Genomic DNA, 26,828 nt, shown 5'->3' with positions numbered 1-26,828 from the left:
AATCAAACAAAGTAAAACAGAAGAGAAGTTTACAAGCACTTGAAAGAGAATTTACAATTTCAACAAGTATTAATTCAATAAATGAAACTTGTTTGAATAAACACGAAGCACAAGAGAACAGTAAAATGCTCAAACAAATAATGAACCCAAGTCAACACATACCGCGGATCATTCAGTGAAAATAAACAAATATGGCCAAGTCGTAATTAGTTCACAGGAGGAGATATTTGGTTTTAAAAATCAATGGCGATCTGGCAATCAAACAACAAAAGTAGGAGTGGCACTTGATGGGTGGATACAGCCTGCACGGGAGATATCAGAAGGGTTTCAAGAGGGAAATGCTCCTGATAAAACTGACAAGTAGCAACATAAGTGAGAAATAGTGAGCATCAGGGAAATTGTATTGTTTTTATGAAAACCCAATTGACTGGCTTGTCATTTGTTTCCGAAGAAATTCATCATGCTACTGATTAAACTGTCAAGTAAAAACTTAAGTGAGAATTAGGGAGATTGTGTTTTTATTGAAGTGGTCTAAATCTCGTCTTGCTATTTGTTGATCATGATGAAAGAAATAATCAATTTTATGACTTCTGTAGAGGTTTACAATTAAATTAGGAAATCCATCTCACATAAGTCTTTGGTTGTATGATACTTCAGAAATTCTTTCTTATATTGACAACACGCTTATTTTTTTTATTTTCAATTATTATCAAAAGCAATATCTGCAAAGGTTATCAAAAGTAAACTGTCATTTAGTCAATGGTAAAGCTTGCATCATGACTGATTTGCTGAAAAATCTAGGGCAGTCAATTGTAAAGAATTAGCGACATCCACAACACATCTTAGAAGAATGCTTTAAAACATTCCTTACACTTTAAAAGTACAAAAACACAGACAAACATAACAAAGTCAAATTTCACAATTCAAGATTTTCGTATAGAAACCCAACTCCAGAGTTCTATAGTCGACAGTTACCGAGCACTTATGGTTCCTTATACCCCTGTCTGGTTTGGACGTCAATTACTACTATACTTTATGTCACACACTTTGTGCACCTGTGTTTACTTCCCGCATATGGAGAACGTTTGTATTCACGAAATTCTTAGACAAATGTTTGTAAATGTTGGCCAGAGAAATGTGGTGATTTTGTAAGCATTGTACTGACTGCTGACTAAAGTAAAGGTAAAATGAAAGATAGTTGTAGATGTACCAGAGCGGGAAATTCCCCCTTTGAAGTCAAAGGTCCCAATATTGTTCATCAAATGTCCCGATATGGACCTGAACAATTCTGGGATATAAGTCTTACCACAACGTATAAGAGGCGTCCAGCCTGAACCGAGATCTTGTAGATCAACGTCAGCACCGTCCTCTATCATCCAATCCAGCAACTTAACATGTCCACCGTCCACTGCCCAATGAATGGCCGCAGATCCACCCCTATCAAAGTCTGTGTAACGAGCCCCATTCTGGCGTAGAATTTTTATGACATCTAGTTGTCCTGCGTAGCAGGCTAGCATCAACCTGTTTGGGTCAACATTTATTTTTTTGTTTTTTTAACGCAATTAAAGAAGTTCAAATTTGTCCAGTACGTTAAATTTTGCAATAGTTTACACTGAAGTAACAAAAAAAATGAGGTTTCATTTTAAATGTCATATGTCAAACTGTTGCATTTATTACATGCAAAGAAGGTAATTGTATTGGTCTGTGTTGACATAGAAACCCCTTTCTGGAAAACCTGTGCTAAAAATATTTGCATTAAGCATCATCTCAGATAATCCTTTGCAGTCCAACACTTAAAATTTTGCTTACATAACAGAAAAGAAAGTTTAAAGGTCTGTTAAAAAAAATTGATAATGTTACAGTTTGGATTTATTACATGCAGAAAAAGGAGCTTTTATTGGTTTGTGTTGCCATAAAATGATCAAGTATGTTGGAAAACCTTGCTTAATGCATGTGGATAACTTGTTGTCAGAGATTTGACTATGCAGTGCGGAATCAAGGACCACACTTAAAGTTGAGACTAGATTTTTACTAAGAAAATAATTCCTTTAAACGAAAAATTCCATAAAATTGAGAAATGAGGTCAATGATTTGCCAGTGGGGACTTCACAGGCTAATAACCCTTCGCATGCTGGGAAATTTGTCGTCTGCTAAAATGTTGTCAGCTGAATTTTTATAATTAGCATTTTCTTTGATTTTTTTAAAAGAATACTATCAGAATAGCAAACAGTTTGGATCCTGATGGGACACCACGTTCTGTGGTGTCTCATCTGGATCCAAACTGTTTGCAAAGGCCTTTAAAATTCGGTTCCAGCACTGAAAGAGATAAAGGACAATACTTTACGCACATGCATTGAGCCCGGTTTGAAAGCAAATTATATTCACATTATTTTTTTCAAGTATACCAATATAGATGCACCATCTAATATGATCATGTTTATCCACCCATTGTTTGTATATTTACAAAATACAACATAATTTCAACATTATGCAATAAAGCTTACAGTTGCATGTTTATGCAGTATTCTTATAACTTATTTTTTTTATGTATTGTGCAAAGACCTGTGAGTCTTTCTGCTCAGTTTTCAAAGCTTAAATTTATTCAATATCTGTATCATTATTATGAACTTTAAATTATTTATTATAGTTATCATTAATACATGTATAAAAATTTAAAAAAATATTATTATTATTGCTATTATTGCTATTTTATAACAAAATAATAAAAATGATAATATTCGTCACTGTTCTTGATATTATTATTGCTACCATCTTATTACTCGAATCTTATTACATTTACTGGCATTGTTCTCAACTGAAAACTTACGCTGTCTTTCCTGCATCATTCTGTAGATGGACATCAGCACCATGTTTAAGTAGCAGCTCAACTTCACTGAAATACAAATAATGTGTATTTGAGTATAAAACAAGCAAATTCGTTGAATTGATATCCCCCGCCAATATGCCTCTGGACACAAAAGTGTTATATTTGACACTCAAAAAAGCAATTTTTCAAGATACAAAGGGCCATAACTCTGTTATTAACAGATGGTGTACAATGCCATTTGGCGTGCATCATCCTCTTATCCATATATATACTCATACCAAGTTTCAATGAGATCCGCTAAAGCACTTCCAAGATATGGCTCCGGACAGACGGACGGAAAGACGGACAACGCCAAAACAATATCCCTCCGCCTATGGCGGTGGATAATAAAGTCAAATTTATTTAACCCTTTACCACTTAGATACGTATTTTGATGCATTTGTAGTCCCTAGTAAGTGAGATTAAATAAAAGACCTTTCTTACTTAATTCAAGTTTTAAAGGAAACATTTCTAACCCTTAGATACTGATGAGCAGCAAACAGCATAAAACCTGAACAGACTGCGAGTTACTGGCAGGCTGTTCCGGTTTTATGCTGTTTGCACATAGCCTTTTTCAATTTTCTTTCAAGTGGGAAATGGTTAATGTATTCTTCTTATGCCAAGCAATATCTTAAAATCACTCACAGGTTTGAAAGTCCATTAAAAATATTATGACTTAAATTTGTGATAAGCAAAAATGCTGAAGTTAAATTAATTGATCAATAATGCCTTAACTTTATTGAAATCCCTTAAAATCAGGTTTTTGTTAATTGGTTTTGATTTCTTTCTTTCTTGCACTTAACACACAAGGAAAATTATGTAAGTGGGTTTCAACCTGAAAATTTCATACCCAAAATTGTACTTTATACCATATATTAATGCCTTAAAAAACAGTAAAAAAATATTCCATAAATAATGGAAAATGATACACTAGGTTAAACTCTGGCAGAAAATTTTGATAGTGGTAGGTATTAGGAACACATTACTGCCTTTCTCTTTGAGTTTGCTTCCATAGGGACATGGTTAAGTGTATGCAAGATACCTAAGAGGGCCTGGGTTCAATCCCTATTGTGGTCCCGGGTTTTTTGCTGGGTACAAGTTTCAGCAGAAAACACCTCTGTTTGGTGTAATATTTTTTAGCTGGGTACCAATATCAGCAGACAACAAGTCTGGTGTAACATTTTTTTAGCTGGGTACCAGTATCAGCAGACAACACCTCTGGTGTAACAATTTTAGCTGGGTACCAGTATCAGCAGACAACATCTCTGGTGTAACATTTTCAGCTGGGTACCAGATAAGCAGACAACATCGCTGTTTGGTGTAACATTGTTTTAGCTGGGTACCAGTATCAGCAGACGACACCTCTGTCTGTTGTCACATGTTTTAGCTGGGTACCAGCATCAGCAGACGACACCTCTGTTTGGTGTAACATACCTCACAAATCCTTTTTGTGCCGCCTGCATAAGCGGAGAAAAGCCATATTTGTCTGGAACATCTATTTTCACATCACTGAAACATAGATGAGTAATTTTAACACATGGATTTTGATATAATTGAAACATAGATCAGTAACTTTATCACATGGATTTTAATATAAATAAAGCGTATCCCCACGCCTCAACTTTTGACCAAGGTGTCAGATCAAAATTCCAAATAGTGCACTGTTGCACATATGCTCATAGTTACCATGTATTAAAGTTTCAAGGATCTAGCGTAATAGTGTAGGAGGTGAAAGTCGCCTGGACGGACGGATAGACCCCCCCCCCCGCTCCGATTTGGAGCTTGGGGATAAATACACCAATTGAATGCTGGCTGTTGTGGTCAAAACGTTACTTCATAACTTTGTTCCTATTGAAAGATTGAGCACCACAGTAAAAACGCTGGCACTCACCCCGACTGAAGAATAGTTTCCAAGAGTTCAAGGTCCTGACGGTTGAGGGCTCGGTGTAGGTGCTCACCAGTCATGGGCTCCTCTGGAATAAAAATGAGCCACGCTTTATGAATGTGCGTAAAGATGACCTGCTGAGCAGTCCATTTGTGGAAAGTTATTTTAAAATTGCATGATGAATGATGGATGAGCAGTTACATTCTTGACATGCTCTGACTTACTGCCACACACCTTCGTCACAGGTTTTGGGCGCGTGGCCAATTCACTGAAACACTATCAACATGTCATAAAACAAACATTTTTCATCACTTTGAAGAAACTAAAAAATTTCTGATATATGTTCCTATATATTATATCAGACAACTTTATTTTTGTCAAAGCGATGAAAAAGTGTTGTTTTATGACATATTGTTAGTGTTTCAGTTAATTGGCCACGCGCCCAAAACCTGTGACATACACAACCATTGTGGCAGCTATTTTAACCCTTTACCACTTTCATAGGTACTTTGACATATTTCTAGTCCTTTAGAAAGTTAAATTTAATAAACACCTTTCTTACTAGATTCAGTTTTTAAAGGCTTCATTTCCAACCCTTAGATACTGGTTAGCAGCAAACAGCATAAAACCTGAACAGACTGTGAGCTACTTGCAGACTGTTCTGGTTTTATGCTGTTTGCCCAAAGCCATTTTCACTTTGCTTCTGAGGGTTAAACTTTCGACAGCAGGTTCATAAAAATTACAGCTTATATTCACATTGTGTAATAATTATTAAGATTTATTAACGTTTCCCTTAATTTAATCTATTAATGAACTATTGGGAAAATTGTAGCATTTAGTTAGTTTCACTGATAAGGCATGAACCTAAGCAAATATAATAATGACAACATGACAACACTTAGTTATTAATTTTAAAGTATTTGTGATAAAAAAATCAAATACACAAATTTTCCAACATGAAGACTTCACGATGCAAATTTTCCCAATGTCAGGGTTTTCTGCGCACATTATTCCCAATTGGGATAGTACCTGTACTTTTCCAAATTGGGGAAAAAAACCTGCTGGATTAGTCAAAAAGTGACTTTTTACAGGCATGTATCATACTTCTGATCTCAATAAAAAAAGATTTAATCACTTTGAGCTCATTGCATAGCCAATTTCAACCACAAAAGTACTGCAATTGTTCTGAAACAGAGATTAACCCCTCATTGCATAGCCAATTTTAACCAAGAAAATACAAGCAATTGTTCTGAAACAGAGATTAAAACGTCTTAAACAGATCTGTGAAGATTAAACATTGCATATAATAGTAAAAAGTCAAAGTAACAATCAAATATGATAACCTATCTACAAGAAGCATTTGGACGATCAAGCACTTATAATTAAGCTCACTTGAATTTGACTATGTAATCTGGGTATTTTGTAATAAAGAAATTTACCATGTGACCTCAAATCTATGTAACAGAAACTAACTCACATCAATCCTCTTAAAAGTTGCAACATAATAACAAACATGTGAACAGAAATTCACGTGGGAATGTAATCGTGAGCAGACAAAATTCATTTGAGCAAGTGTGTCCCAAATATATGTAACAAAAACTAACAAACATCAATCCTCTTAAAAATTGCAACATACAATGCAATAACAAACATGTGAACAGAAATTCACGAGGGAATGTAATCGTGAGCAGACAAAATTCATTTTAGCAAGTGTTCCAAAAGTGAAACATAAACATATTGTCACCAAAACAGTACAATTGTGCATTTAGTGAAAAATTGATTTGCAGCACGTAACAGTTACAGGTTGTTTTTTTTTCCCACTTTTTGGGAAGATAGCCCATGGCTTTGGAATTGGGAATTTTGTTGGCATTTTCATGAAATTGGGAAAATAAATTCATTAGCCTTTTTATTCCAAATATAAAGTCCACTGATTAGGGAAATACTAAATTTGCTATAACTCTTTATAATCATTCAAATTAAAAGAACAAAATCATGTAATACTCTGTTAGATGTAATTGAATTAAAATTGTGATAAAATACGCATAAGACACTTTCTAAACAATAAAAAAAAAATGGTTGTTTTTTTTTGGAAATTGGGAATTTTTTGCCACATTTTGGGAAAAAAAGTATACTTTTCGGGATTGGGAACATAGCCGAGTTTCGGCTATAAAATCGGGCCAAAAAAAACCTGAGTTACAGCAATGTTTATTATGGCCCTGCTGAGAGAGAACAGGGCTTAATGCATGTGCGTGAAGTGTTGTCCCAGATTAGACACTTTCCTCCTTGCCGGGATTTTTGAAAAGAACAGACCTGATCCTTTAACCCTTTCAGAACCACTCAGAAGGAAAGTGAAAATGGCTATGCGCAAAACAGCATTAAACCAGAACAGCTTGCAAGTAACTCGCAGTCTGTTCAGGGTTTATACTGTTTGCTGCTCATCAGTATCTAATGGTTTGAAATGAAGCCTTAAAAACTTGAATCTAGTAAAAAAGGTCTTTAATTAAATTAAACTTTCTAAGAGATGACAATCATGTCACAATACGTATCTGAGTGGAAAAGGGTTAAACGAATATACCAAATAAGCGGTAGGTGTTGTCCCTGATAAGCCTGTGTGAACTGCACTAATCTGGGATGACACTTTACCCACATGCATTAAACCTTGTTTTCCTTTGAGACAGGAACTGGGACTGGCACTATACCTATGTTTGGGATATGCGGTTTAATAACCAAATTAGTTATTAAAATCCTCCAACAAATGTTATAGTAGCAAAGCAGAAACTACCATGTTTCACCTTGGACCTTCATTTGTTACCATGACCTTTCACACAGGTGCATGGGATTGTAAGCAACAAAAGTAATATCAAAACCCTACCAGGCAGAGAAAACAATGAAATGTAGAGCATTAAAATGTGGATTGAATGTACAACACACTGACACAAAAAGCTTGAACAGCCTTTGGGTCAAGTTTAGCCATTAACAACAGCAATGAAAATACCCTCCTCTAAAATAAATCTTAACAAACAATGAACTGACAAATATCTGACAACAAGACAAAAAGAAAGAGGGTCTTCCCTATGATAACAAGAGACATTTGTTGCCATTCAAAGAATCATTAATTTTCCTTATCAATTGTATCAACAATAAAATCAAGAAAACTTCAGACATCCTATTATTCTTTTATTCCATAAGAGACATTATGGCGCTTAACATTACAACAATCTGAAAAACGATCCAACTTATTAAAATATCACAATATGGCCGCAAGCAAAACAATAAGATTAACAATATATAATCTATAACTTACTGCAAAACTCTGAATAGGGGAAAGGATGTGAAAAGGATATGAAATACTGTTTACATACTGAAACTGCCAATGGCATCAGATAAAATGGTCAGATTATATAGGAAGTTTCTGTCCAACATTTTACTGCTTATTACCCTGCTTGGAACAAGACATTATTGAAAATCTTTACACAACAAGCCGATAATGTCATGTGCCACAGCCTTATGATTGTGAAAATGTCACTTAACCCTTTCCCACTTAGAAGCAAAGTGAATTAAATGGCTATGTGCAAACAGCACAAAACCAGAACAGCCTGCTAGTAACTCGCAGTTTGTTCAGGTTTTATGCTGTTTGCTGCTCATCAGTATTTTATTCTAAGATTTGAAGATAAAGCCTTAAAACTTGAATCTTGTATGAAAGGTCTTTAATTAAAATATAACTTTCTAAGGGACTACAATTTGCATCAAAATTCGTATCTAAGTGGTGAAGGGTTAAGTAGAACATAGGCAGGTACTTCATATTAAATACGTCAGAATGTTATCAAAATATTTTATCAGTTTTAAGACTGAACACGTTACCGTGAATTATAGGTACGAATAAGTAACATGAGATATTTCAATGTATCAAATTAATATTTGCTGATTTGGTTTTATTAAGACAACTGGCTGGCTGACAACAAAAATTGCCTTCTATTATATTATTACTTGCCCTGTCAAAACACAGTAAAATAAACGAATAGTGTCTGCATGTTTGAACTTTCATTTCCAGAATGAGATATATATTTTAATGTTTCATTTTGAACAAGTTTTCACCTGTAAGTCTATAACAACTTACATATTTCCACCGGACAGGGATACCCTAACATTCCACTTTTGTATCAAAACTTTACTACTGTGCAAGAAAATTGAACCTAAATACAAAAGCTTGCAAGTTCACGTACTGGTTAATGTTTGTATTGTGTAATCATTATTAAATCGAATTGTATTATTTTGATACTTGGACATACACCCTTGGACAAAAAGAAAGGCTGGGTGATGTATGTTAATTAACTTGTCAATTACCAATTCAATTATTTCTAAATGAGACTAAACATCCTCCTATTAAACACATGTTTGTTATTCTCAATAAGCATGTTTTAAAAAATAATAATAACTTTTAATTAAAAGATAATAATTTAAACCTATTTATTTTGCGTTGCAAGCATAAGCCCTTATGAAACGTCATACAAGTCCTTGACCTTTACTTTACATACGTCCTTTACCAGTGCTTGGTGTCTTAAGGTGAGATCTTAAGAACACTCCCACAGTGGGTATCAAACCAGTGGCCTCCTGGTCCCAAGGCAGATACCATATCTACAACTAGGCTAGTACACAATTCTTTCCCATTGAAAATTGAAGTCACAATGAGTTATTTATTATGTGCAAACTTGCAAATGTTGTTAGTTTATAGGCGACTTTTCAAAATATTTAGTGATTGACACTCTACATACTTGTAGTTGAGACCTTGACATGTGCGCTCCACTCGCTAAGCCCAGTGTTGTTCATCATCCTCATCCGGTACTTGTACTCAGTCTGTGGGTCCAACCCAGACACCGTGTGACGCTTGGCATACCCACTGAAAATATACAATTATTTGTCCACATGTGCATGATACTAGTACATTTTAAAGACGCAAAACAATTTAAGAAGAATCTATTCACAATTAGGTCAAGAAACAGAATTTAAATGAATCTTGCTCTGAGAAAACAGGGCTTTAACCCTTTGCATGCTGGGAAATTTGTCGTCTGCTAAAATGTCGTCTGCTGAATTTCTAAAATTAGCAACCACGTTCTGTGGCGTCTCATCTGGATCCAAACTGTTTGCAAAGGCCTTTAAAATTCGGTTCCAGCGCTGAAAGGGTTAAGCATGTGCCTAAAGTGTTGTCTCAGATTCGCCTGTAAAGTCTACACAGGCTAAATATTGTCTGCACAGGCTAAATTTGGACAACACTTTATGCTTTTATGGAATTTTTCTCATCAAGGAAGTCACTTCTTATTGAAATTTCAAAATCCATTTTTAAGCGGAAAGTGGCGTCCTTGTTAAGCCTGTGCTGACTGCAAGGCTAATTTTGCCAGTTTCTTGGGATTTTTACCGTTTTCAACAAGTCATGTTTCTTAGGATTTTTACCATTTTCAACAAGTCCTGTTTGGTCATATCATGGTGGTCAATGAAACAACTCACTATTTTTCCAGAGTTAGCTAATCTCCATGTTCTATGAGACATACTAATGCCAGTAACTGACAACTGGCCTTTTCGAATTTTAGGTCGAGGGAGAACGGCTGATTTCAATACAAGTCAAGGTCAATGTAACATGGATCGGCTGGCCATAGAATGCTACAAACTGAGTAATTTAAGATGGCTGACTATACAGTTATGTTTTGCTTTTATAATAAGATTTGAAATACCTAGTGAAACATATCTGAGTTCTGCTTGCAAAATTTATTTAAATGGAACTTCATAATTGGCTGTATTTTGTACTTCAATATTGGAAGGAACTTTGGGTAAAAAGAAGCAATCTAAATATGGAACATATTTATAATGGCACCAATAAAATAAGGTTTGAATAGCAAAGAAAATAGAAAATCTTCTTTGCACAGAAATGAAGATTGGCATAATGCTGTATGATGTTTTAATAAGATCTCAAAATTGTAAACTATAAATAACGAAATTTCAGAGAAAAGCAAAGAAATTTGTCCCAGAAACCTGCATCAATCACTGAATGGCTGCATTCAGTGACCTATAGGAAATCTACCTAGATCAATCTCAATTATCAGCAATTATTTGCCATTCACAAGCTTTTATATTTAGAAACATCATCAACCAACTGCCTCCAATTACCTTCATTAAAGCTCTATAGCCATGCTCAATAAATCTTAAAGCAGTGTTTCTGAACAGTGTGGGAGGCTTAGTGCTTGTTATATGTATGTCATTACAAATTAACATAAGATATTATTGATTATAAGGTCACAATACAAGGAGGACAGTGTTCCTTCCATGTTTGCAATAATAATGCAAGGAGAACAGGATTGGTTCAATGTCGGCAACATATGATGAAAGGAGGACAGTATTGCTTTCATGTCTACAATACACTGCAACTCTGTTTTATCGCGGTTTGCGAGATCCATGGATCGCAAAATATATCCGGATCGCGATTTAACTTGTCAGGTCATTCATACATGTTTATGTATGGATTAGCATAGTTTGGTAATTCCAAAACAAGCTATTTACCTACCTTTCTGATAAAGCTTTAAGCTTATATTAAAAAGCATTTTTTTTAAGATACAAAGGGCCATAACTCCATGATTAACAGATGGTGTACAATGCCATTTGGCATGCATCATCCTTTTATCTATATATATGCTCATACCAAGTTTCAATGAAATCCGCCAAAGCACTTCCATTAGATATGGCTCTGGACACAAAAGTAAGCATTTTTTGCAAGATACAAAAGGCCATAACTCCGTTATCAACAGATGGTGTACAATGCATCAACCTCATATCTATAACTCATACCAAGTTTCAATGAAATCCGCCAAAGCACTTCCAAGATATGGCTCCGGACACAAAAGTGCCGGATGGACGGACGGACAACGCCAAAACAATATCCCTCCGCCTATGGAGGGGGGGGGGGGGGGTGGGGGGGATAATAACATATTCTGAAAAGTTGGGGTTCAGAATAATAACAGTATATTATCAAACATAAATATTTTATTCTAGACACACTTTTATTTTCAAACTCTTCAAAGATATCATTCGAAGAAATGTTCTGAACAAGTATCATGAAGATTGGACTTGAAATGTGATTTCTAAAGTGTTAACAAGGCTCCACTATAGCCTTCAAGGAAAACTGCCCTTAACTTGGGCAGCCATATTTTTTGAGTTTTTAAGGTCCGGAACCATTTTTGAACTTCGCTTAGATATCATTAGAGCAAAATTCAATGTTCTGACCAAGTTGCAGGCACATTGATTTTAAGAACAAGAGATGTGTTTGTCAGAAACACAATGCCCCCTATTGCGCCGCTTTGAAATAACATTTCAATATATCATTTGGCAGGTTTAGAAATTATCTCCCTTTTATAGCTAATTACTTCCCTTGGATTGTATTTTTTTACCTTTGACCTTGAAGGATGACCTTGAACTTAAAATTTGTTTTAAATTATATCCTTTAAAAAATATTACTTCTCTTGTGAAAATGATCTGTACCTGCCAAATGATATAAAATATAAATTATCTCCCTTTAAAGCTTGTTACTTCCCTTGGATTTTGTTTTTTGAACTTTGACCTTGAAGGTTGACCTTGACCTTTCACCACTCAAAATGTGCAGCTTCATGAGATACACATGCATGCCAAAAATCAATTTGATATCCTCAATATTGCAAAAGTAATGGCCAATGTTAAAGTTTTCGGACGGACTGACAGACTGACTGACGGACAGTTCAATGCAATATGCCACCCTACAGGAGACATAAAAATACAACTTCTAGAGCCTTTATCAACATTAATAAAATCACTTGCAATTAAATTTTCCTTACAAGAAGATTACCAAAATTTTGTCTGCACAGGTATGCAATTGCAAACATAAAACACACATAAAAATGAAATTCAATTGCACATTCAAAAGAAAGCGACATGGTTGCATTATAAGTTATAGCCAAATTTTAATTACCACTTTCAAGAAAGAAATTTACATCCTAAAAAATGTTCCATAATGAAGGTTTATCTATGCCTTATAACAAATATGACAGCAAACTTGAGGATCACTAATATTTAATACAAACTGCACTTGAGCTGTCAGATTTGGACTCATTTTAAGATAAACAGAGATTGAGAGAAGGAAAATACTTTGAAAATTAAAGGCAAGATAATGATTATCTTATTTATCAAATGTTTTATGTTTTGAAGGTCTGCAAACATTAACTTCTTCAAGACTAATATGGATAATACAAAAGCATAATAGTTTTTAGTTGTGAGCGTTAGCTCACAACTCAATTTACATAGCATGTTTTGCAAATCAGTATGTGCTTAGAAGCCTTAGCTAGGCTAAGAACCGTATCTCACTATGCTAGGAACGATTACCGCTGCCTGTCTGCACTGCAGACGACGAATGCTTAGGAGCGTCTGCATCTACTACTGCAGTGAGTGTATTTACCAGCTTGTAAGACGACATTGGCCAGTCAAGTGTTTATCATTGAAATCTGTACATTATTGACTGCTTTCAGGGAAAACGGGGCTTAATGCATGTCAAATAAGATTAGCCTGTGCACATTGATTAGCCTGTGCAATTCCCACAAGCTTATCAAGGATGACAACAGCAAACAACTTCAGTGCCTTCAGCGCTTTGATTTTACGAAGGGGTGTAACAAGTTCTTTCATTATTTTTTAATGAGAAATGGTGAAAATTAGTTAAGTTGACAGTATACATGTGACACAATATTGCTTGTTGATAAAACATAAAATAAATGCTTGATTTAACAATATTTTTGTTGGGTGTACTTTATAAAAATACCTAATAGTAATAGGCAGACATCAAATGTATATTTGAATTATGCTTAATTATGTTCTATATGTTATAAAGCAGTTTATTATTAAGATTGTTGTTGATTGTTCTTAAAATTTCTGTCATCTTTCATTATTTTGAACATCTATGTTATTTGAAAAATCTATGATACCTTTTTAAAACCTAAAAAACATCCCTTGATAACTACAATGATATCATTCATAAACAGAAATGTGTTTTTTTTTTGTAAGGATAAAGGTCATTTGGTTTAAACAACTGACATTTTATATATAAAATGTCATGACATTGAAAGCGCTTTACAAAAGTCATTTATTGTGTTCACTCCAGCCTCAAGGTGAGTCAATACACGGTTTCAAAATAATAGCTTTTTGAAGAAAATGTTTGTCATTGAAAATAAAAGTATTTACTTTGAATTTATCAAAACGCTTCAACAATATACAATTCCATTAAAAGATGAATAAACTTAAATAATGCTGATGTATGCTTCCAATATTCACATCAACATTAGGGGCGGATCCAGGATTTCTGGTTAGCGGGATATTGAAAGAGTTGCTGAGGGTCCAGGGGTCCGCTAGGGCCCCTGGTGGGAGCAGGGCAAAGCCCTGCTAGGGGGTCCAGGGGTTTTGTTTTGGAGTTGGCACATCCATCTTTGTTGACATAAAATACAGCGAAATGAGGGATACATTAGAATCGCAAAGTTCGACTAGAAAAACTGGGCGACAGAGAGTCTAATATTAAAACATTTAGCGATTGTCTGTGATAAGTGGGAAATGTTGTGTACGAAAAAGAAGAAAAATGAGTTTAAAAAGGTATTTAGATCTAGTTAAATGTGAAACATCAAATGAATTGACTTTACTTTGGCGATTTTAAGGGGGGGGCGTCACGGATCCCCCTTGGATCTGCCTATGAACATTACATCACCAACACAACTTTGAGAATATTGAACATATATGACACACATCAGATTGTAAAACTACCGTCAGAAATGTAATCTCCATTTTTGCAATGTTCATTTAAAAGAGCTCACACAAAGTAAAATTTGATTATCTTGTCAATATTTATTTAGAACAAGTTGGTGTAAAGTGCACTAATCTGACAAACAAACACTTATCACAGTATTTCTTTAAGGACTTACACGGTATTAGGTAACAATTTCAATTCGGCCATAATATATTAGATTATCATTTCAATTTGCCTATAATATATAAGGTTACAATTTCAATTTGCCCATAATTATCAAACTGAAGTTATCTAAAATCTGGAAGCAGATTTACCAGTTTTTACTTTCATGCAGTCAACTGTTAATTTTTGTGGATTTTGTAATTGGACGCAGCACAATGTATGTGTCCAAGGTATAATGATTTGGCTAGCTGCATAGTATAGTATAAATAACAGTGTCTGAAAATGTGCAACCTCAGGTCAAGTTTATTAGGATGCAGTCTGCAAAATTAACCCATCACCTGATAGCCAATGCGATGAAATCTTGGCTCTGGCGATAGAAAAATTGAGTAAAGATTGCCTGAATTGCGATGAAAAAAAATCAGAGAAAATAACCCAATAAATAATCAATTTACTCATTTTAGGTGTAAATTTTTACAGTGACGCCGCTTGGTTACTTCCCTTGGATTTCTATCTGTTGTAATAGTTTTGGCAAACTGAACTTGCATTTTATGCCAATAAATGAAATAATAGTGCGAGGTTCTTTTATAAATTAAGTAAAATTAAAATGTGTGTTATTAGTAGCTTTGAAATTATAAAACTTTAACAGTTTTTGTGATTGATAGGATTAAGATAGATACCTGTGAGCACCGCCTTTGTATTTTTACTGTAAATTAATTCAAATTTTGTCTGGCTATTAAACATTTCCTCTGGCTATGACATTTTTAAAAGTTCATAGCCACATTGGCTATGAAGACAAACAAGTTATTTTGGCAGACTGAGGATGTATACAGTAATACAACATAAATAGTGTCTATATCAGTAAATTAAAGTATTATAATGTGTATACGATAAAAATATATCCATAAATAGGATGTGCATTTTATATCACAATGTTGGATTAATATAAAAAAAAAACAATTCTCAAGAATACACGTACATTGACTGTGAAATTCAAACAGACTAATTAGGGACCAATTTGCCTTTTTATGGAATTTTTTGTTTAACCCTTTGCATGTTGTAAAATTTGTCGTCTGCTTAAATGTCGTCTGCTGAATTTCTAAAATTAGCATTTTCTTCAATTTTTTTCAAAGTCTCATCTGGATCCAAACTGTTTGCAAAGGCCTTCAAAATTTGGTTCCCGCAGTGAAAGGGTTCAAATAAGTCTCTTCTCAACAGGAATCTACTATGAGCAGAATGTTTAGTCACTAGTAAGCCTGTGAGGACTGCACAGGTTAAATTGGGGACAATTACTTTATGTCTGTGCTTAATAGCCTGGTTTTCCAAAGTGGGACTCAAACAAAATGTCTCACACAACCCATTACATGCTGTTATTATCATTTAGGTTAATTTAACTTTGGCCATTTTATATTCTATACCTAAAGTTCTAAAGCAGAAATTAAATCGTATTATTAACCAAAAAAAATATCTTTCAATCCCAAAAGCATCAAGAACACTTGTTATGTTGAATATATTCTCCAAAAGTATTTTTCTTTCTGTCAAGAGTGTAAAAACTTAATAATTTATGACAAGAGACAAATTGGATTTCCAAAAATTGCTCACTTTGAAATACCCATTATAATTATAAATAACAAAATAATATTGTTTTGGCAATGATGTACATATTACTTTACTTACTTAAAATCATCTTCCATCGGTGAGAAAAGTCCACTGCTACCCGACTCCATCTTATTAAATCCTTTTTATTACTATTTCCAAATTAATACAGAAAAATGACATTGATCAAATAATCCATCATGTGTTTTACACCCTGTCACAATCACTGCATCGTCAACAAGCAGTAACAAATCAAAGACCACATAGCATTGCTAGTGAGGTGTACCCATTATGGAATACTCCAATGTAAAATCTGTCACACTTTCCAATCCCAATCTAGAACACTGCAACCCAAACTATAATCTGGCAGTCCGAGGGACTTATATCTTATGTAACGTCTATTTTCGTGAGTTCAAGTGGTTCACTAGATCTCAGTTCTGCTATATCAAGCTTTCACTATTTAAAATCCAATCATTTCTGTTCATTATAGTTTATTTATTGAAGTACTGGTAAATGTCACTGTTATAACCATAGATGGAGGAAAACAATCTAAATCCGAACAGCAACAGTATTGACTACAATGTTTTAGCCTCACTCAGTCACAAAACATAAATGCCCTGATCATTGATATACCTGATTTCCAATCACTTTCTCTTAGATGTCAGTTACATAATTTATCGTGCATGTCAAGTGTATGGAACACGATGGGTTTAAGAGACACAATCACAGACTTTAGAGTTTATATTTGGAAAAGATAAGATTGAGGAATAATAGTCATTATTGCAGCAAACTTTCATGCTCATTATTAAAAAGATAAGTTAGAGTTTGTCCAATAATGTCATACTTCTTTAATTTTTTTTCTTCAAAATACAAGCCATTTTAAATGCAACCGTATGTTAGTTTAATTAGTTTAAACCTATTTATTTTAGTTTGATTGCATCTAAAGCCCAAGGCTTATATAAATGCTCTTTTTCCTGATTGTTTCCTGGGCCTAGAACCAGTACTTGGTGTCTAAATTTGGGGGAGATCTAAAGAACGCTCCCACGGTGGGGATCGAACCGGTGACCTCCCGTTCGCTAGGCGGACACTATATCCATTACACCATGGCGACCTAGTATGCATACCTACTATACAACTGTATGTTCACATTCATATTTGTTAACCCTTTGCATGCTGGGAAATTTGTCGTCTGCTAAAATGTTGTTTGCTAAATTTCTAAAATAAGCAATTTTCTTCCATTTTTTTTTCCAAAGAATACTATCAGAATAGCAAACAGTTTGGATCCTGATGAGACGCCACGTTCTGTGGCGTCTCATCTGGATCCAAACTGTTTGCAAAGGCCTTCAAAATCCGGTTCCAGCGCTCAAAGGGTTAAGAGATGTTCCAGTATAAGTAACTTTCTAAATAGGCAATACATTTTTGATGTTGATGGCATCAATTTAAGTGAGTTTCCTTTGCCAAAATGTGCAAACATTTCCTCATTGTTACCTTAACCAAGTATAACGTTTTTTATTTGTGAGCGTTAGCTCACAAATAATGTAGAGGCAATTTTGCAAATCAGTATGGGCTTAACTACACTAGGAACCGTAACCCGTGACTGCCTGTATGGATAACTGAAGTAAAATTAAGCAGACGACGAATGCTCTAACCACTGCATCTGCCTGTTTATAGTCCCCACTGGTAAACTACATAGTGTATGTATTCAAAAGTATTTAACAGCTTGTAAGACAACGTTGGCAGGTCTAGTGTTTATAATTGAAATCTGTACATATTGGCTGCTTTCAGGGAAAATGGGGCTTAATGCATGTCAAATAAGATTAGCCTGTGCACACTGATTAGCTCTATCAATAATTTAAAAAAAAAAACACAAGAGATGTGTTTGTCAGAAACACAATGCCCCCTATTGTGCCGCTTTGAAGCCATAAATTTGACCTTTGACCTTGAATGATGACCTTGACCTTGACCTTTAGCCACTCAAAATGTGCAGCTCCATGAGATACACACGCATGCCAAATATCAAGTTGATATCTTCAATATTCAAAAAGTCATGACCAAACTTTAACGAAGGTTTAAGTTTTAGGAACGAAAAATACAATGATATTTGACCTTTGACCTTGAAGGATGACCTTGACCTTGACTTTTCAGCACTCACTGACTGACTGACTGACTGACTGACTGACTGACTGACTGACTGACTGACTGACTGACTGACTGACTGACTGACTGACTGACTGACTGACAGACAGACAGACAGACAGACAGACAGACAGACAGACAGACAGACAGACAGACAGACAGACAGACAGACAGACAGACAGACAGACAGACAGACAGACAGACAGACAGACAGACAGACAGACAGACAGACAGACAGACAGACAGACAGACAGACAGACAGACAGACAGACAGACAGACAGACAGACAGACAGACAGACAGACAGACAGACAGACAGACAGACAGACAGACAGACAGACAGACAGACAGACAGACAGACAGACAGACAGACAGACAGACAGACAGACAGACAGACAGACAGACAGACAGACAGACAGACAGACAGACAGACAGACAGACAGACAGACAGACAGACAGACAGACAGACCAAAAACAATATACCCCGATCTTTCGATCCGGGGGCATAAAAAAACACATCTAAACCTGTGCTTTAAGACACTTTATAAATTTGAATTGGTTGTGGTCATTTCAAACTTGCGATATAAAAAGCTATAACATAATTTTGAAAACTGAGTTGCGTCTAAGATTATACAACAGCGAACAAATTCAGTGCCTTCAGCGCTTTGATTATTGTTCTTTTCATCAGGATTGTTTGACAACAGTTTATTATTAAGGTAATTGTTGGTTTTCCAAATAAGTAAAAAGGTCAGTTTAGCAATCTATGACATTTAACTGGCATTGTTCATACACAGTTGTATGAGGTTTCTATAACCACATGGAGTGAAGCATAATTCAATATAGATCATGACTTGTGTTGTTTGTCTTTACATCTGTTGTTGCAAGATCAGAATGCAAATGCAATAACCACTGTTTCATGCAGTGTGTGCGTATATTTTTAAGTTTGTGAGGTCCTTCCACTCCTGAGGCTGCATAATATGTGAGGACTTGAAGTGTGTCCCAGCACTTCTACCAAATAAACTTACTAGACTCGGATTAGTTGGGACAAATTTCGAATTATAGCTGCAATTTCCAGCTAGTTTGTTGTTACTGAAAGATTTTCAGTTTTGATGTGGTCTTCTCTCGTTGGGGGAAGCAAGATTACCAATTGGAAACCCTACTTGTCAGGTATGGTAACCACCAACAAAACTCACATGCTTGCGGAAACAGGTATATTGAACTTGGATCGCTAGGTTAAGAAGCGCATATACAATCCACTGCACTAACCCCACAGACACTGAGCCATACAGTAATTACTAAGTGATTCCAGATACTATTATTTGATAGTATTACACACTAAAAGAATCCCTATGGCTTTCAAATAGATTACAATACTTGTGAAATATCACAAAATCTGAAAAAAATAAATATTTGAAGCTTTTAAAGCCATTTGCTCAAAATATAAGCAGCCTTTTAGAATGACATTGTCAGTAGATGTGCACATAATGACAAATGTGCGATTAAATAATAAAACAAGTATATTGTATTAAAATTACAATCCACCTTATTTTTTTATCTGAACATTTAATAACCAAGAGACAGAAAGGTCCATCAATTAGACATTTAGACATGTCTCAATATTAACTAAGCCTCTTGATCAAATCCGGGGTTACTAAGAGTTGATGATAAAACATGTTTGTTTAACGACAATCCATCATGTATGTTTTAATTAGGAGAATTTTCATTACAGATCAATCCAGCTGGGATAACATGCTGTGTAAATAACCTTAAAAACATGTAAAAAAAGGTTATTGATCCGTAATTCCATTTAGTTTCGATTCATGAAAGCAGGTAAACAGTTTTAAGCCCAATGTATTTTATGTTGGAATGTGGATTGATATCACGATGTCATTATTCATCATATGTGTCTTAATTGTTCTGTGAAAATTGGGCAAAATGCATGTGCCTAAAGTGTCGTCCCAGATTAGCCTGTGCAGTCCGCAACAAACAAAATTTGTGTAAAATGGTTTTATAACAGTAAATGGTTTTAAAACGCAGATTCATTTATAGCTTTGGTGACCATAATGTGCAGTAAGGCAGATTCATATACACACGGTCAGTAGGGGAGCCTTCAAGGAACATTTAGGTAAACTTTTATAATGAGTGGCAAAGAAGTGTAGAATATATGACAGGAATTTAAAACTTTAACCTTAACTTATAAAACTGGACACTGTAGCGCCTTTCTACCCACCCATCCAAAGGTCCACTTGACCAGCCACCCAATTCCCCACTTGCCGGTTGTTTTCTAATCTATGACCCAATATTACAATCCACCATTCTGTGGCGTCTCATCTGGATCCAAACTGTTTGCAAAGACCTTAAAAATTCAGTTCCCGCACTGAAAGGGTTAAACCTCAATAACTATGCTTCAGATCCTAAAACAATGATACATGTGAAGGAAAGGTTGAATTTAATCATATTTTTTAATGCAAACTGATTGGTGATGGAAAACACCCTAACTTTTTTAAATAATGTTTTTTTCCATACACCATTATTCACAATAAAACCTTTCAATTACATAAATCAGCTGTCATTTACTTTTCTTGTCGCATTCAAAAACAGAAATTGACAATGTATAAATTGGATCATGTTACGCCTTTTTTCCTCAAAAATCGATTTCAATCAAAATATGTACAAAGGGCATTATATTAAATTAGAGATTGTATTTAGGTTCACTATTTAATAATAATTCATTTATATACGCTTTTGTTAACATATAAAAGATATTTAAACATTTACAAAAAGAGTCCAATATGACTGGTTATCACAGCAGGAGACGTATGAGTTGCTTTTGAGCTATCTCCATTTCAAGTACTGAAAGTTATTTCTACATAAAAGCCTCATCTATTTTATGCCATTAAATTTAGCGCTGTGAATATATTTGCATAAAACAAAATATTAATTTTGTTGACAGCCAAAGTTCGTTGATATGGCAATAACTGCATAGATCAAGAACAAAATGAAAGCAACCAGTAAAACAGAAAAATAGAGCATGTTTGCATGACATGGCAGTATCTTAATGGGTATTTAGCGGTCTTTACTATTAAATGGTGAAAAACACTAGACATAAGACATTGTATGTTTACCTCCAAACTGATCAAACAAGTCTGAAAGTACCATACATTCTCTCATAAAGGCCCAAACCTTAATAAACGCCTTCCCTCTCAGTTTGTTTTTCTTATTTAAAACCTTAGGCCAAATTTAAATTGAATACTTGAGATTGCTTAAACAGTCAATGTTTTTTGCGTGCATGTGTAAGGTGTTTGACTGTAGAGCTTAAAAAAATTAGCCACACCTTCATAGTACTGTAATTTTCTTATATTGGTTAACACTAAAATAATGCCTTTCTGTTGGACCCTTATACACTTTCCCTGCCCTATCTCACCCACCCGACCCCACAAAAACCTAAGGCAAAATAGGGCATGTATTAGAAAATATACGTTACTTGCTTCATAATCACAGTAAAAAAATTGATCATGGGCATGCATTAATACTATTAATTACAGTGATTTTTTTAAAACCTTTTTGTGCAATTAATAGGCACATTAACAAAGCGAAAAAGTTTCAATATAATACTTTCTTTACCCATATAGCTCATATTCACAAATGAGATCAAGGGTAGAATTTTGTCTCCAAATTTGACAAAAATAAATACTGTACAATCTACAGTCCAACCTGCCAATAACGACCACTCGAGGGATTTGGTCGTTGTGGTCTTTGTTCACAGGTGGTCTTTATTCGCAGAGTCGATTGAAACTTTGCAAAATATGCTAGTAGGCTTTTAACAGGTATCGTATGATGTATGTGCTCTATTGTTTAAATGTGTGAATTCTAAAGCATGTGTAATGTAAAAAAGGATTGAAATCACAGTTGTGTTTTATATTTACATGTATTATTTCAATTTCCAAACATAAACTAACAAACGAACTAACGCTTGGATGCCATAATGGTTAACTTTAACTGACAATTTACTTATCTATCATCTATGCGCGTCGTATCACGGAGAAATTTAAGAAAGGAATGAATTTAAATTGTATGTGTACAATTTGCATCGTAATTGTAAAGAAACCGTAAATTTCCTTTATAAGTTGATATAAGCCCCAAACGTTTGGTATTTTCGGCAATTAGTATATAAATAATCGCGAGCCAATAAAATAAAAAAGGCAACTTCTTACACCTTCGTCAAACTGCCAAATGCATAAAAGAAGCAGGTGGCTACCAATTAGCAATGTGTGTTAAATAAACAAAAGAAACAGCTATCGAGTAAACTGTCACTTGCCAATATCTCCATAGCGACCGACCAGTGCACTGGTAAGATGTTTATCACGTGACTATCACAGCATTATGGCGGTCATTGTTTTATTGACAGTTGTGAAATCGTTAATTGTTATGATTGAAGTGGTCGTTGTAAGCCTCTTTTAAGGAATACAAGATTATTTTTTTGCAAACCGATGACAACGTACAAAGTTTACTAGAAAATCCTTCAAAAAATATATTGTCATTGTATTAATAAGTTAGTGTATGCTGTTTTGTCAAATCTAAATTATTCATTATGAAACGTTATATTATGATAATTAAAACGATTTTGTTAGTCACTCGACTTTTGGGAATGTTAAATGGTGGTCGCTGGTCATTGACGTGGTCGTTGTTAGCTATCAAATTCGACTTTGGGAATGTAAAATTGCGGTCGCTGGTCGTTGTTGGCAGGTGGGCGTTATTCGCAGGTACAGAATATAGTGAAATCGTTCCGGGGGAAATCAATGTGGTCGTTATTGACAACTGGTCGCTATTCACAGGCGGTCGCTCGGGCAGGTTGGACTGTACATATAAATCTCAGTGCTTTTATGAAACAAAAATATACACACACACACAATTTCAGAAAGGTGAATATCACAGAGCCTAACATCCATTCTCTAGCATTCCTCTATCCGTATCATTCTGTGTGCTGTGTTTTCATTAAGGTAAGTAACTCTGTAAATTACACAATATGACACAGTCTGATTTGTTGCCCATGAACTATGCTATGAAATGCAATGCAGATAAACGAACACAAATAGACTGAGAATGATAGGGATGGGGGTTATATTGATCAGTCTAAAAGTTTATATTCATGAAGGAAAATATGCTACATGAAAAACTTGCTAGTTAATAAGATCATGATTTAAACAAGAATTTTTATTAGGCAAGAGTAAAATAAAGGAAAATAGTATTGTTAAAGTAATAATCATTGACATATTTATGGGGGATGTACACAAAATTAGTAGCAACGGAAAATATTGATATAAATATTATAATGAATATCCTGATATCTAAATGAACAATTTTGATGATAATAGTGTTCTTTGGACCAAGTTTCAATAAAAAGGCAATTTTCCAAATCAATTGATCAAATAACGAGAAAACATAATTATCGCTATCGGCAATATCAAACAGTTTTCTCAAATTGCAACTAGTCTACACTTCTATTTATATCAATGACCCACACATATGTTCTATTATTGCAATAAATGTCAAAAAGTGGCTCACATTTCAGTTTAATGGCGGTGACATTGTTTGCTTTTCGATCTCAGTCTATAGAGGTATTCTTTTGAGCAACTAACCAATTGAAGGCCATGAACCAAACAAGCACTCTGATACTATATTTAAGAATTACTATGACTCAGAGCAAAAGTGAGCTAAACCATACAAGAAAGAACACATCAATACAATGCTCTGTTACTTGTTTTAGACATTTCACTGCCTGGTTCACTGGATTTTTAATCTTACTTTTTGAGTCACATATTGTTTAAGTATATCATATTAAACTATTGCTGTGTAATTTGTAATAAATGCCTTAGAGTTGCCTATTTTCAAATATTTTTTTATGTAAAAAAGAACAACCTAACCCCCAGTTCCCACATATATATAGACGCCGCTTCTACTACGATCAAAGCGTGGCCGAAAACGTGGTCGATCATGACAAATTGCAGGAGAAACGTAGTGAAGTCTTCATAAGCACAGTATGATCGCAGTAGAGTCTTCATGATCGGAGAGCTATACGCTCTCGCCAGGCCTATTTTGAACATGCTCAAAACAAGCGTAGCGCGATTGTGTCCAACAAAAAACAAGAAAAAAAAAGTTGAAGACCATTATTTGCCAGATTGATTGATTTAGACTCCGATTGGCCTCGATTTGCCCCAATCCAAACCTTTTTCAGATCGTGGTTTGATCGAGATGATCATCGTAAAGTCACAGCTCTGTGAGAACAGGGGGATAGGTTTTAAATGATTGGCATCAAAAAGGCATTATTGGCGGTACAGACTAAAAGTTTTCAACAGTATTTAAGGCATGTCACAAACTTCAATCATCTGACATAAAGATATTGATTCATTCCTTTGTATAGGTGTAGGGAAAGATATAGGATCAGAGAAGGTTGGTGCTGAAATGGAGCTGAGGATAAAAGCAAGGCCAGTCAGGGATATTTTCTTATATTTTGGCTTATTCATGATCCAAAACTTGTAAATGAGTTTTTGTCAAGCCTCCATTCCGAAAGTTTCATATATAGCACAATGCTCAATCCTTAAGACTTTAATATAAGCTTGTCTGCACTGAAACGTTGTCCCTCAAAGTTCACCATCACAAGACGACAGGTGGCATGTTACACTTGTCAAGGTTACTCTCAGAGTTAAAAGATTCAATTTGGTAACTGACTGCTTTTCCGTACTGTTATTTTGTCATTCATCATGAAATTTTAAAATAACATAAAAAACAAACAAGAAACAACATAAGACAACAGTGTGTCGCATTTAATACCTGTCTCCCTTTGTCAATGGTCAAGCTAAAACTAAGATGTTAATGTTCAAAATTTTGCCAAAAAACAACTTGTCTGGAATGTATTTTGTAATTCATCTTGCAATTTTAAAATAACTAATAAAACTTGATTATTTATCAGCATTAGACAATGTGAATAGTCTATTACACCAATATACCTAAATCAAAGGTCAACGTCTCACTCAGGAGGTTGAAAGGTTAAATATGAGCATAAACTGATTGTCCGGACTGTATTCTGGTCATTCAGTATGCAATTCTAAACGAGCCTTCCATGAAAGACCAGATATGCTTTATAAGGAGTCAGTGTGTCACTTGTAGAGGTGAGGGATCAACTTTGGTCACAAAGCATCTATTTGCTATCAAACCAGAACACTTACGAGTACAGGTTCCCCCACTCGCCATGGCGGTCATTCTCTTGCAGACACACACGTAGACGCCCATCCTCTTTGTCCGTCAGGTGCATCACCTTCTCTATGGCCTCCTCCCAGTACAACTCTATACTGTGGTGTGTAACCTTGCCAACCACTGGAGGGGCAGGGCGTGGCAGTTCTGCAAGAAAAGATTAGAATCTCATGAGTGTATTTAGTTTAAAACCTATTTATTTTAGCTCAGTCACATTGAAAGCCAAATGCTTATTGAACCTCTCTATAGAATGTTTTTTGGTCAGAACTTTGTTGGTCTTTGGTTAGTTATCTCCCCTGCGCTACAAAGTTTTTATTCAGCAATCATAAACGCCATAAAAGCTGCTTTCCTTGAGGCAGAATGACATGATGTTGTACATGAAATCTAATTTGTGCATGCTTTTAATCAGATGAACAGATGATTTACACATAAAACATAAAAATTGTTTATTTGTGAATTCGTTAATTTTACGTGAACAATATCATTTTGTTCCTACATAAAAAATTCTGGTTTCTATGGCAATAAATAAAAACATAAAATAAATTCTGACAATGGTGGAGCCGGTAGGGGACAAATTTGCTTGACAATAGTCTTGTTGAGTATTACCCACTGACTTATGCATATGCGCTCGGCTGTTTTCGGAGAATACTTGAGGTATTGTCATAGCCAGCTCATAGTGTCGTGTCGTGTCTTTTCGCCGTCCGGCGTCCGCCATGCTAAAACCTTAACATTGACCCATTGTACCCACAATTTTCGTACCAACATTTTTTTTCGTAACCAAAATTTTCGTACCCACATTTGTTTAGTACCCAAAATTTGTGTTCCCACATTTTCTTACCCAAAATTTTCGAACCCACATTTTTTTACTTCCCACTCATTCCATCCCGTGAAACCCTTAAGGTGTCGCAACTCTAAAATCATCTAAAGATCATCCAAAGAAAAACAAAATGTTTGTAACAGTTTTCTTTAATTTGCAAACTACTTTGCTTTCAAACTTGTGACATAGCATTTAAAATACGCAATTTCTTATGACTGTTTAATGTAGTGGTAGCTGGTGAGGTTTTGCTTCCAATTCAGTGTTTTTTTTCACCATTTTGGGAATGGGTCCATTCGGATTGGGAAAATTTGCGGCATTTT

At 34.9% G+C, this 26,828-nt stretch overlaps 1 protein-coding gene across 3 annotated transcripts in view; it reads right to left on the bottom strand.

Moving 5' to 3' along the window:
* LOC127840876 (fibronectin type 3 and ankyrin repeat domains protein 1-like) overlaps positions 1-26,828 on the bottom strand; it is a 62,035-nt gene that overhangs the window by 11,373 nt on the left and 23,834 nt on the right. For 2 of the 3 annotated variants that reach the window (XM_052369309.1, XM_052369310.1), the window contains exons 2-7: positions 25,667-25,838; positions 9,524-9,648; positions 4,758-4,839; positions 4,301-4,375; positions 2,828-2,893; positions 1,307-1,521 (exon numbers count right to left, since the gene is read on the bottom strand). In XM_052369309.1, the coding sequence (XP_052225269.1) occupies positions 1,307-1,521; positions 2,828-2,893; positions 4,301-4,375; positions 4,758-4,839; positions 9,524-9,648; positions 25,667-25,838 (735 nt within the window). Of the gene's footprint in view, positions 1-1,306; positions 1,522-2,827; positions 2,894-4,300; positions 4,376-4,757; positions 4,840-9,523; positions 9,649-16,386; positions 16,958-25,666; positions 25,839-26,828 lie in introns of those variants that run through there. The other variant, XM_052369311.1, reaches the window with a different exon arrangement.

This window comes from Dreissena polymorpha, chromosome 8 (genome assembly GCF_020536995.1).
Source record: "Dreissena polymorpha isolate Duluth1 chromosome 8, UMN_Dpol_1.0, whole genome shotgun sequence".
Classification (NCBI taxonomy): Eukaryota; Metazoa; Mollusca; class Bivalvia; order Myida; family Dreissenidae; genus Dreissena; species Dreissena polymorpha.
Note: the sequence above shows the minus strand (reverse complement) of the source record. Positions and strands in the feature narration are given on the sequence as shown.